General features: G+C 37.0%; 1 protein-coding gene across 1 annotated transcript in view; it reads right to left on the bottom strand.

Moving 5' to 3' along the window:
* LRRC9 (leucine rich repeat containing 9) overlaps nt 1–12,896 on the bottom strand; it is a gene marked incomplete at both ends in the record, with an annotated part of 46,896 nt that overhangs the window by 20,356 nt on the left and 13,644 nt on the right. Inside the window, 9 exons of the mRNA XM_082762775.1 lie at nt 1,228–1,365; nt 2,803–2,928; nt 4,103–4,294; nt 5,212–5,331; nt 6,513–6,722; nt 7,745–7,866; nt 9,093–9,239; nt 10,382–10,517; nt 11,377–11,494. Coding sequence (XP_082618901.1) covers nt 1,228–1,365; nt 2,803–2,928; nt 4,103–4,294; nt 5,212–5,331; nt 6,513–6,722; nt 7,745–7,866; nt 9,093–9,239; nt 10,382–10,517; nt 11,377–11,494 — 1,309 coding nt within the window. The remainder of the gene's footprint in view (nt 1–1,227; nt 1,366–2,802; nt 2,929–4,102; nt 4,295–5,211; nt 5,332–6,512; nt 6,723–7,744; nt 7,867–9,092; nt 9,240–10,381; nt 10,518–11,376; nt 11,495–12,896) is intronic.

Raw genomic sequence — 12,896 nt, 5'->3', positions numbered from 1 at the left:
TTAACAGCCAGTATAATCAGAGACATCATAAACAGAACCTAATGAAATTCAAGCAATGCTACAGGCTTGATCCTATCTAAGGATTTTAAAATAGTCAATCAGAATACAGAAGAGAAGGATAGTTTCAGTGTATGTTTTTCTCTGCCTTTGGGGAGAATCAGAATGAGATGCTCATAATTTACATGGATAAGGAAATACTTTGTACTTTGTCAGCTACTAAAAAGAACCCAAACCTGGAACTACTCACGTTAACGTTTTTAAAAGACATTTTTCATTTGAGGACATTTATGAACCCTGAGCCACTCATCAATTCATTTAATTACAATCATAGCATAAACCTTTAGAATTTCTTGAGTTATGAACAAACTGAAGTTATACTAGTAGTAAGGATAAATAGGATGACCAGAATAACTCAGTTAGCTTGATGTAATCCTTAGGTACCATAGAAAGGCTTATATGCCATGGAGTAAATAATCAAAAGCTAATGGCTTTATTACTGGATTACAGCACAGTTCACAGGAAACAAAAACTAATATTGAATTGTTTCTAATGATATTTTAAGTGTATTAAAAACTTTAATAACTACTTTCTGAGAATGTAATAAAAAAGAATGATATCCAAAAGCAAACTTGTCTCTTGTTTAATAGAGAAACTGTTTAGAGGATGGATATTAAGAAGTAAAAAGTGGGATGATGTGGGCGAAATAACAAAAATATTCCTGGTCCTTTAGAACATCTGGTTCTAGTCCTTTAGAACATTGGAAAGAGACAAAATGAGTGGGTGAAATTTGATAGTAGCCAAATTTGTTTCAAAAACAAGGTAGAAACGATAGAGAGATAGGAGAGACCTGGTAGATCTACTGTTACTTGAAATGGACTCAGTGATCCTTGTGGGTCCCTTCTAACTTGGATATTCTATGATTCTATGAAAGTTAGTCTAGGGTATCTTTTTGGGTCTGCTTGGTCTTAAAAATCTATTAACGCTCAAAAGAAAGTTGCAATGCAAAAACACCAACTTAAATGCCCTCTTCAGGGTATTTGGAGCTTCCTGTGAGGCATCAGGAAATGGCTACCAGAGACAAGATAACTATTGGTTAGACTTGCAAGTTTTCAGTGATATATATATAAACAAACAGCATAAAACCTTTAAACTAACATGACAAAAGAAAGCTTTTATAGAGATTAATCTAAACTTTGACATAAGTATATTAAACAGCCTCAGCCTTACCATTGAATACCAGTTGTTATGATGCATCTGTGAATCCAGTTTGTTTTTGCTGATTTGAGACAGAATTGTAGCACAGGAAAATACACTGAGAATAGGGGGTCTCTGTTCATCAGTCCTAGAACATTTCAGTAGTGATGCCTGGGGGAAAAAGAAAGAAAATACTGTATTAAGTAGATAATATAACAAGATTTACTATATTGGAGCACCTTTCCTATGAAGAAAGGCTGAGAGAACTGGGGATGTTCAGCATGTTGAAGAGAAGACTCCCAGGAAATCTCATTGTGACCTTTCAGTACTTAAATGGGTCTTATAAAAAGATGGAGAAGTTCTCTTTACTTAGATAGATAACAACAGGACAAGGGGGAATGGTCTTAAACTAAAAGAGGATAGATTTAGACTAGACTCCAGAAGGAAACTCTTCACTGTGAGGGTAGAGAGGCGCTGAAACAGGTTGCTCCATCCCTGCTGGTGTTCAAGGCCATGCTGGATGGGGTCTTGGCCAACCTGATCTAGAGGGTGGAATCCTTGCCTATGGCTGGAGGGTTGGAATTAGATGATCTTCAAGGTCCCTTTCAACTCAAGCCATTCTATTATTCCATGATACATACTTCACATCTTAGCATATAGCAAAAAGCATAAAAATTCTTCTATTCTTGAAAGGGAAAGGTGATATCAGCAGATAAATAGATTCTATAATAAATCATAGATTTATTACACTTAATAGTTTGAAAGATTCCTATAGAACCTTCACATATATATATATATATATATATTTTTTTTTTTTTTTAAGAGTTTTCAGTACATAAAACAGAGAAGATAGACTGTATTAAACATTCTGTTTTAACTCTAGTCTGTTTTCTGGGAAGATATTTGTCCTTTTCTTTGCAGGAAGTCATGACCTTACTCAGCATTGACTCAGAAAACAGTTTCATTGTGACTGTGCTCTGATCATATAAATGTTGTGTCAGCATGATATTGAGTTCCAACCTAGACAGCTCATGAAGGGTGTTAGCTTAGGCTCAGCCTAAGATTCAGGAGAGTATATAGTCCAAAGCTCTAATAAAACAAGTTTGTGCTCAGGGGTTGCAAAGAATTGCTTCATAAATACTTGTAAAATACTCTAAAAATTTACCCACTGAAAAGACCTTCAAACAAGGGATTAGGCAAAAGATATTTAAAAACAAGCATACAGTACAATTGTTTTAGTCTGTTATACAATAGTCCCTCTATTGTTTCTATTTGGCAAACATAGTAACTGTCTTTAATTCTGAATTCAGCAGATCCTAAACATGGATTCCAACATCATGCCAGAATACAATTTTTGGTACCAAAGATCTTTGTAAGATATGTGTTTATTGAATAATTTCTGGCCTACTGCTAGCAGCAAAAGACAAAACAATTGCTTTCAGAAAAAAAAAATAATCAGAGAGCCAAGTTGTCTTTAAAAACCAAACAAAAAAAAAAACAAACAAAAAAACACAACACAGCATAGAATGACATCAAAAATGTATGTATTCATAAAACTTTCCTTTTCCATAGTATCCATTGTAAGTTACAAGAAAACAGATATCAAACCTGGGTTATATTTGATCCTGCAATGTAGTGTAATGCTTCTGCAGCTTCTTCATTAGTAATCATGACTCCATTTAGATTAGTGAGAGCTTTTAATTGACCAATGACACTCAGCCGCAAAGAGGCTGGCTTGAAGAGAGAAATAAACCGTCAATTATTTAAAAAAAAAAAAAAAAAAAAGAAAGAAAAAAGTGACAGTACATAACAGAGACTTCTATTTCCTTTCTGCTTAGCATACTGTCAGCTCATGGATGTCAAGAGTTAGAGCTTTGTAGTGATCTTCAGCAGAGCCACTGTGTCATCCCTGCTTATGTAGTTTGCCAAAAACACATAAGACAAGGTACCTTTGGGCCAATTTTGATTATTCTGATTTTATGTGACACTGATGGTAATAAATTGCTCTAAAGTCACATGGTCTAACTCAGAAGGTTACTAATCCTACAAAGCTCACTAATATATGAGCTGTATTAGCGTTTATTTTATAATCTGAGAGTTTCATTTATGATCTAGAAATATTGCAAAAGCCAAAAGCTTCATAGGACATATGAAAGATGTTTAAAGGATTTAGAGGCGTCATTGAAACCTCAAGACATCACCACAAACTTACCATATACATAGGGAATAAGTTAGCCTGCCCACTGGTTTAACATAAAATAAATGAAATACACATTTCTCACATGCTGAATAATAATGTTTTTGTGGATGGCATAAAGATGTATTTTGACAGTCAAGTAACCCAAACGCAATCTTTTATGAGCTAGATGGTAGCATGCATCCTCTGAAAGGTAATAAGGATTTTCTGCCTTGCTCTGAACTGATATTTAAATGTACTGATTCAAAAGGAATAAAGAACAGAGAGAAACATTTGTTCCAGAAGCTGTTTGGGCAATATAAATGTACAAGAATCAGTAAAAGGACTGAGTATTGGCTCTCTCTCTGAAGCTCCAGCCAACACATCTGTGCTGCTGCTGAGAGATGCATGCAGTAAGAGAGAGACAAACTGTATGTAATCAGCCCCAATGCTAGGAAGGATCTCTGCTCCCACCCCTTATTCAGTGCAGCTGAGCCAGCAAAATTAAAGCCATGGCTTGATTTTTGATATCTGGCACCAATAAAATTCTTATTGGAAACTGAAAAGAAAGAAATTATGCCTTAGAGACATCTCCAAATAGAAGTGCCACAGAAGTGCTACAGAATGAAGTCCTCATGAGAACAAAGACTCCATAATATGATCATAAGGCTTCTTACACTGTAAGGGCCTTAGAAGTATTAAGGTGCAGGACCAGATTTTAAGCCTACGTACCTTATACCATGGGTTGTGTGTGATGTCAAGACTTAGTAAATTGGGAGTGTGTTCATATAAAATTTTTATAACTTCCCAGGATTTTTTCAGCTGATTCCAACTCAGGTTGAAGAACTGCAGTTTGGTTAAGCCTCTTATGCCCTCAAGAGTAATCACATGGTTATGGCTTGCATCAAAATACTCCAGGTTGGGCTGCAAAACAACAAAGGTTTGAAAATAGTTGTGTGGCCAAAACTGTAGCAAGATAAACTTCAGCTGAAGTAATCAGACATGTTTAATCTTTCAACAGACTTCATCAAATCTAATGCTTTGACTTCCTCAACAGAGACACTTATGAGTGAGATCTAGCGTGCTCCAGCCATGTCCCAGTAAAGACAACAGAGGAGCCGTTACCTGGCAGAGCACTTTGGCATACAAACTAGTCTAGTTGGGCAGTCAAGTCTACTTGACTGCCTGCCAGGAAGTTGTTGAAAGGGGAAGACCATATCTAGAGCTCATATCAAGAGCCTCCTAAGTGGCCTAAAGACAAGCTAGGAGCTGGATCCCTGAATCCCCAGTGGTAATACAGAAAAGCCCAGAGGTCCTGGCTAGGACTTGTCAGCCACGTACCATGTAGCATTCTCAGGCTGAAGATGATTTACTTCTTAACCATCCTGCTCCAAGTCCATGTAGTTCAGCTTTTTATTCCTATTAATCGCCTCTACTTTGATATGTTTTGCACTTATTTCATTCCACATATTTGGAAGGAAGGGGGAGAAAAGCAGTGTGTGACCCAAATCATCAAGTAGGCCAATGCTAAACCAGGTGGAGAATTCCGTTATCCCATTCACCCCAAATGTCACTATTTGTTAAAATGAAATGACAGCTACAAAGGACAGATGGGTGATAAAGTGATACCACTGTAATACTGTGATTCAAACTGGAGACAACATCAACAGGCACCAAAACTGCTGACAGCATTCACGATTCTAGTTCAGCCCTAGCCCTCTGTTTTGTTCCACAGTGCACCTCCAGGCCCAATTCTATCCTGTAAGCCCACTCCATGATGCAAGCATATTTATGTGAGTAAATGTTTCTTTTAAACAAGAAAAAAAAGCTTAGTTTCTCACCAAGTCATAAACATCATTTAAGGAGGTAAATTCATTAAAGCTGATGATAAGCTTTCGAAGTGCTTTAAGATTAGAGATGTTCTGCAGCTGACTCAGGCTGTTCCCGTGCAAATTCAAAACCTAGGTCAAAAGTACATCGGAAAGTGTGATTTTACTAGACATGCAGACAAATTCTGTAATACTTCACTGCTGCCTTAAAAATGAAAAAACTTCAACCATTGGAGTGCAATATAAACACTATCCTACTGGCAAACCATAAAAAGACTACAAAAGTTGAATGCAAGAGGTGAATGTAACATAAAATAATGAAAACACAACTGAAGGCTATGATTACTCTTTTTTCGCTTATTTGAAGACTATTACTTCCCAAAATAAAAATGGCCTGGGTAAGATGGAGAGTCAGACAGTCAATCCGTTCACAACAGAAGGAAACAATCAATCAGTTCTCTGTTTAATGGAGATGCTGAGAAGGAACTGGTAGCTTTTCAATTCTTAGAAAACAGGATGGGAAGAATGGGGCCAAGCAGACACAGGGAAGGGATCCTTAGAAAAAGGCCGAGTGAGGGAGAATTGCTAATGTTTCTCTGCAAACAGATCACTGTACGGATGGCATTTTGATAAAACAAGAACAGAATTGTTATGCTCCTTTTTCTTGTCTCTAAATAAATTTTAGAAAATAAAAAGTTTATTTGAAGATAAAAACATAACCAGCAGGTATAAGAAACAGTATCGGCTCAATAATTATGCATATGAATGCAATGTCAGAATTATGCATACGAATTCCCATCTGAAAAAGTGTTTTTCTGTGCAGCTACTGTAACAACATACACTTCTTAAGCTTAAATCTGCAGCTTCTTTTTTTTTAAAAAAAAAAAAAAAAAAGTGTTTTCTCCATGGGTTACATTCTTTTGATGTCAAATCTCACCCACCCCCACTCCCAAAATCTTTTCAAGAACAATCTGTATAATGGCATACAGTCACATATTCCATAAAATTTGATGGAAAGGATAATAGGTCATATCCTATTCTTAGATCCATTCTTCTTAACCTGTTTTTCATTGAAATTATTTGTCCCTTACACAACAGGAAAAGCAATTGTTATTTTCATAACTGACAGGCAGAGTAACAGAAGTTCTACTGATGTCAAGGAAATGTAAGCAACATCAGAAACAAACCCAAACAGAAAACTAAAAATGAACCTACTGTCTTTGGTTTAGGTCATGGGCCAACCTGAAAAAAAAAAAATGGTAACAATTGCATAATACATTTCTTCTACTGCAAATTTGACAGCAATCCCTCACCTGTACCTGATTGTAGATATTGACCTTAGCAACTGAAAATAGTGTTTTTTCATCTAAGTAAGCAATCTTAGGCCTCCCTTTTACTGTTGGTTCCATGTTCAAAACGTCATCATCACATTGCAAATCATGAGACAGAATAAATATTTCTGTGCTTCTCTTTCCCTCTTCCACAATTACATTGCATGTGGAAAACAGAGACTTGTCTTGGACCTATATAAAATAAGAGACACCAAAATTTGTAAACCTTATATTTTCGGCTTAAATAATAAATCTAATACTCAGCATAAAAAGAGAAGTTTGATGAGGAAATTTATGGCAATTAAGTTAGGAAATCATCTTTCTGTAACACAGACCTGCTAAAAATTGGGTTTTAAATGCCTCCTAATCAAAGCACTGCACAATGTTTTTCCTTTTATAGGTTACTGTATGCCACGCATAACTCTGGCTAAAGTTAAAAGTAAAACTGTACACTGGAATTCCTTAAGTCTAAGAATTACCATGGAGCAGTCTACAGCTGGACCACGGGCCAGGTAGACATCAGTGAATTCCACACTTTTCCTTCCTTTCCCCAGGGTAACTTAGAGTCTGAAATGGCCCTTTTCACCTTTCACCTTGGCAGCAAGTTACGAAGCTAGATGAGTGAAAGAGGAGCATTATATGGCTTACAAAAAGGAATAGAAGCAATTCTTACAAAGAAAACTTGTTCAAGAAACCAGCTGAGATTAAAATATATGTTTGGTTTTATTTTTTTTTATTTTTTGCAAAGCTTCATATCTTACAATTTAAATCAAACAACTAAAAATCATTTGCTCCCTAAAGACTCCATGAAAACAAGATCTTTTCAACAGTCAATACTATCAGTTTTTACCTTACATGGTACCTCTAAGAAGGGAATTCTTACTGAGAGAGGACGTAGTTTTCATCTACGTTTCCTTTATCTGTTGAAACTTATGAGGATCTTTGCTTTCTTTGCTATACCTTTTACAGCTACAAAATAAAAGCTTCCCCTAACTTTCACTATGAGTAGAAAGTTTCTCACTGATTTCCACAGAAGTTTTTATCTGTATCTGATAGATTAGAAAGAAGAGAACCAACCTTAAACCAAAGCTCGACAGGTCCTGTGAGTAAAACAGGATTTCATTTTACCTACTTGCCCCTTTTTTTTTTTTTTCTTGAGCTGTGAAATCTAAGATGTGCTCTCTACTATCACAGTAGGAAAAAGCAGTTCATACCAGTGTAGTATACTCAAACTCAGCAATGTATTCTGGCAGGACCAGCTCATGGTCAAATACAAACCACTCGCACTGCCAGCCGCTGCAGTCACAACTTTTCTGTTCCAAGGGAGCCTGCAGTCCTGAAGTGGAAGAAACAGAACAAATACATTATTGCTTTTAAGCTAAGCTTGGTATTCATTTCAGAATCACAGAATCACAGAATTTCTAGGTTGGAAGAGACCTCAAGATCATCGAGTCCAACCTCTGACCTAACGCTAGCAGTCCCCACTAAACCATATCCCTAAGCTCTACATCTAAACGTCTTTTGAAGACTTCCAGGGATGGTGACTCCACCACTTCCCTGGGCAGCCTGTTCCAATGCCTCACAACCCTTTCAGTAAAGAAGTTCTTCCTAACATCTAACCTAAAACTCCCCTGGCTAGAATGTTAGTAAGTCGAAGATATCTCCTTCCATGAAGACCCTTCATATTTATTCCTTTCTGACATTAGATTTGCTTGGCCATACAGATTCACACAGGCTAATAAAGGAGTTTAAATTGGTTATCTAAACCCCCACGTAGAATACAAAACTGTCAGATTCCAGTACAAAGATCACAGCCTGTGAAAGACTAGCTTAGCTTCTGAGATCACCAGCAGCTCTCCTGCATTGCTTTTATTGCTGCACTGTCCTAAACTACTCCAACATACTGTGGTATGATCACTTTCCAAATTTGCTTTCACTTCCTCCTAAGAAATCAAAACAATCCCAATTCCTTTATAAAGGAACAGACTTTGCTCTCTGTCAGCATCTGAAAGTTTGGAAGACATACCAGAAAGAACAGGTAATATTATTAGTCAATTACCACTTGGTGTTCTCTTGCAAAAAATAGCATAAAGCATAATTTATTACTAAGAGGGCACACAATATGAAGATTTAATCTCGATACTTGTAACATTGCATTTACCAGCAGCAACCGTTTTTATTTTGCTTAAAAATAAGGGCTGTGGATTTTAAGGCTGAAGCTTTCTTTTGTGGTATGTACAGATGACCCTTTGCAACACTTACTCAATCCCCCTGCATGACGTGTGTATATGAACCTCCATGAATTAAGTTGCACTTAGCGTGGACTGACGGCTAAAAGCAGCATGGCACAACTCACTTCCACTCTTTGAATAAATATTTGTTCGCATTTAGTTCACAGAAAGATCTTCTTATTTGCTATTGCCTTCAAAAACACACATTTCAGCGGAGACTGAGTTCTCAGGAATGAAACCTCTTGACACAACCCAAAGTGAATGATGAGTTTGGAATACAAATGTTACTTTAACCTTAACTTTATGCTAACAAGTGCCTACAAATACATACCATTACTAGAAGTAGATGTATCACTTCCTAGGAATTTCCATGGCCTGAATACAGAATTAGCTTCTGGGTAGTTGCTTTGACAGATGGGACTTGCTGCATGAACTGGAGCAGTGCAGCCAAGGAAAACTTTCGCAATTATTACTGTCCCTAAGTGTAGAGAGAAAAGACATTTAATGCTTCTAATTCTGGCTTGGGGATGAGGACAGAATAATAAAACAAAAATGGTGCTTAATGTTATTATAAGCAAGCTACATCTTGGTCTGGATGATGAATGGTCTAATATGTATATAATACATATATATATATGTAAAATAAACACTGAATCTTTATTAATATTTATGTTTTTCATGAAAACAAATATTCTTTGGCCAAAAAAAATAATACAGTGATATCCAAAGTTTGTAACTAGCTAATATTCAAAGATGTGAGACCAGCTATCATTTGGATTTGTGACCTCCAACACATAATCTTTCTCCAACAAATGGTCTTTCTTTCATACTACAGCAAACCCATTTTTTCCAAGCTCTCTAGATCACCAAGGCCAAGCAAAAGGTAGTATATTCTGTGGATACTTTCAAGCTATATCTATGCTGAGAGATGTGTGAGAAGTCCACACTGACTGCCCTGCTGGCTAACACTAAAGGAACCCTAGATGAGCTGAGAAATGCCTCTTCTTTAGTGGGGAGCAGGGCTGGAAGAAGGAGGAGAGGTAACCTAACTTAGGTGAAGCCACATTTCTACAAAATTTTTATATTTTATAAATAATTATCTTTGAGACTTCATAGCTTTTTTTTTTTTTTTTTTTTTTTTTTCCCAAATTGGCTGAAACTTGATTATTCCTAAGCTACTAAAATGACAGCATCACACAGCATGATTGCCTAAGCCTTTTCTCTAGGAAACCAGGCTAAAAAGAGAAGGCTGGTATTTTTCCTTTCAGTGTCCAGTCCTAGACACAAATTAAACCAGTGTATTTGCACCTTTCTTCACTCTGCCTTTTTTTAGAGATGTTGGATCTTGAAAAGATCAGACATATCTAATTATATCTCAGATGAGGACATTTCCCATAGAGGCTTCAAACTCCTGTTTAGGAATTACTCCTAGCAGCCCAAGCTCTTTTTGGAGCTTCCTAATACATAAAAATGCCACTGGAACAGTTTTCAGCAGTTTCAAAGCTCCTTTCAAGTTACTTATGCCTACTCACGGCCACTTACAGTATTTACAAAATGACCTGTAGCACAAAATACAGCATTTATCATCAACTTTACAATGTTGTTACAACTTTGAATTACCATGTCTGAATGACTCCTCAGGATCTCTCTTGTTTTTGCCTTCAGCCTTGGCTTGTTGTTTCAGAAACTTTATTCTGGGACATTCACATATGCTTAGACTGTTACAGAGAGGAACAGCTTCATTTTTCTCAGACTGCTGCAAAAATTAAAGCAAGGCCCAAGTATCTTTCAATAAAAGCATCCCTTAAAAATACAAAAAAAAATTTAGGCATGTAAACATACTCATGACTTACAATAACAGATGGCAGGCAGGAAAACTGGAGAATAAAGAGTAAAAAGATGATCTGTGGTGTTACTTTAATAGTATGAGAGAAACAGATAAGATCAGATTGTTGGGGACAGGGCCCATCCTTCTGTATGCTTATATAGCATGCAGTGTCAAAGAAGGGATCTTAGTGGGGCCTCTATAAACTAGCAAGATATAAACAATAATAAACAAAACAGGAAAATGGATACCATCCATTTACCAACCATAAAAATCCATGATATGCTTTCTGATAGCACTAGTAGGAAGAATGAAATAGGAAAATAATATTGTGTCCAAACAAATAGTAATGACAATTACAATGTAAGTAACTGACAAAACCATTGAAACAACATGTTTCAGAGGCAGCCAACACGTGAAGCTGATACTGTCGAGACTTCCAAAGGAGTCCTGCATCAGTCCCAGCAAAATCTAGAGTGTGTGGGGATTGATGAGAAGTGGTGAGTAAAAAGGGATGATTGGCAGCAAAAAGAGAAGGGGCAAGGAAGGGACAAGAAGATGACAAAGAAAAAGTGGAAAGCACTAATCATGACATGATGGCATAAAGATGTGAAGAATGAAGCAGAAGTAAAATGGAGAAATATGATAAGAACAGAGGAAAAAAAACAGAGGAAACATGAATAGAAAAATCAATGAAAGAAGAGAGGAAGAAAGAGTAGCACTTTTCTGCCTGCTCTCTTTGCCACCCTTTTCTAAGCAATAGCATTCTTCTGTCCACAATGCAGCATACCGTATATGTTTCCAGATCCTGGAAACCATCCTCCAGTATATGCAGCAGCTGCTTTTCCTTAACTGGCAATTTAGGATTAAATACATAAAAGAGATACTCCATCTTCTCTTTGTAGTTTCTTAAGAAGAAAAGACACAGGGAAAGACTTCAGGTTTTCATTACACTGTTGCAAAAGCAGGCAAGAGACAAGAACAGCTATTCTAACCAGATATCGTTTACACATGCGCACAATATTTACTAAGAATAACAGAGTATAATTCTGATTCTATAATATTCACATTTACAGTAATCACAAGATCACTTGCAAGATAAATTTTTCTTTCCTGACTCTTCATAAGTGGTAAAAGCAGTCTCCATCCCCTATATTATATTAAAAATAAATAAATAACCTATTTAGCTTGTCATGGTTTTGGCTGGGATAGAGTTAATTTTCTCTGTAGAGGTTCATAGGATGCTATGTTTCAGTTTTTTGATGAAAACACCACGGATAACACACAAATGTTTTAGCTGTTGCAGAGCAGTGCTCACACAGAGCTCCTTGTGATGCTCCTTTCTGCTCCTTGTGCTCTTTTTCCAGCAAGGGAGCCGGGGTGCACCAGGAGCTGGCCTAGACTGGCCAAAGGGATGCCCCATGCCAAGTGGCACCGTGCTCAGCAATAACTGGTGGAGGAAAGACAGAGGAAGTGCAGGATGTTCAGAGTGATGACGTTTGCCTTCTGGAGAACCTGTTACACGCAATGAGCCCTGCATTCCTGGAACTGGCTGAACTCCTGCCTGCTGATGGGAAGTAACAAATTAATTCATTGCTCTGTTTGTATATATGGCTTTTGTTTTACACGACAAACTGTCCTTATCTCAAGCCAGGAGTTCTCACACTTTTACCTTTCCAATTCTCTCTCCCATTCCACTTGGGGAAAGTGAGTGGCTGTGTGGTACTTAGTGGTCTGCCAGGGTTAAACCACACCACCTCTGGAAGAACAAGTCTTAAATTTGCTTAGATCCCTAGCAGGAAGACAGCAATAACTCAATATGAAGGAGAATAATGCAATTTATGTTGACAGCAGATTTGGAAAGCCATACAAACACTACGGAGCTGTTGGTAACTGCTCTTTTCTTCCCAATTGTTTTTTTTATTTTTTTCCTCATGAGTGCCATTTCTGGTGACTTATGACACTACAGTTTGAGTGTCAGCAGGTTAGTTTGAGTATTTGATTAATTCTTGCAGGACTTCTCTGCCGAAATGAGCATCAGACCACACGGTTTCAATTTAAGAACAGTGGCCTAATCCCTGTATAATTGTGTTTTAGGGAAGATGTATAAATTGTTTGGGATCAACAAGAACAGGCTGTAATACACATGAACAGATCTATCTGGCTAATCCATTCTAGGAGCTAACACGTGAGATAGTTCTTCATACATACAGGAGGATATCCTACCAACATTTTACAGAATGCATTGAGGAGCTACCTGAAAAGTTTTTTTCTTTCCAGGTAATATGAAAAGAACTCCCAAAACCATTG

Source organism: Aythya marila (genome assembly GCF_965140915.1).
Source record: "Aythya marila genome assembly, chromosome: 5".
In the NCBI taxonomy this organism is placed as follows: Eukaryota; Metazoa; Chordata; class Aves; order Anseriformes; family Anatidae; genus Aythya; species Aythya marila.
The sequence above is the reverse complement of the archived record's forward strand: the minus strand, read 5'-3'. Positions and strand labels throughout refer to the sequence as shown.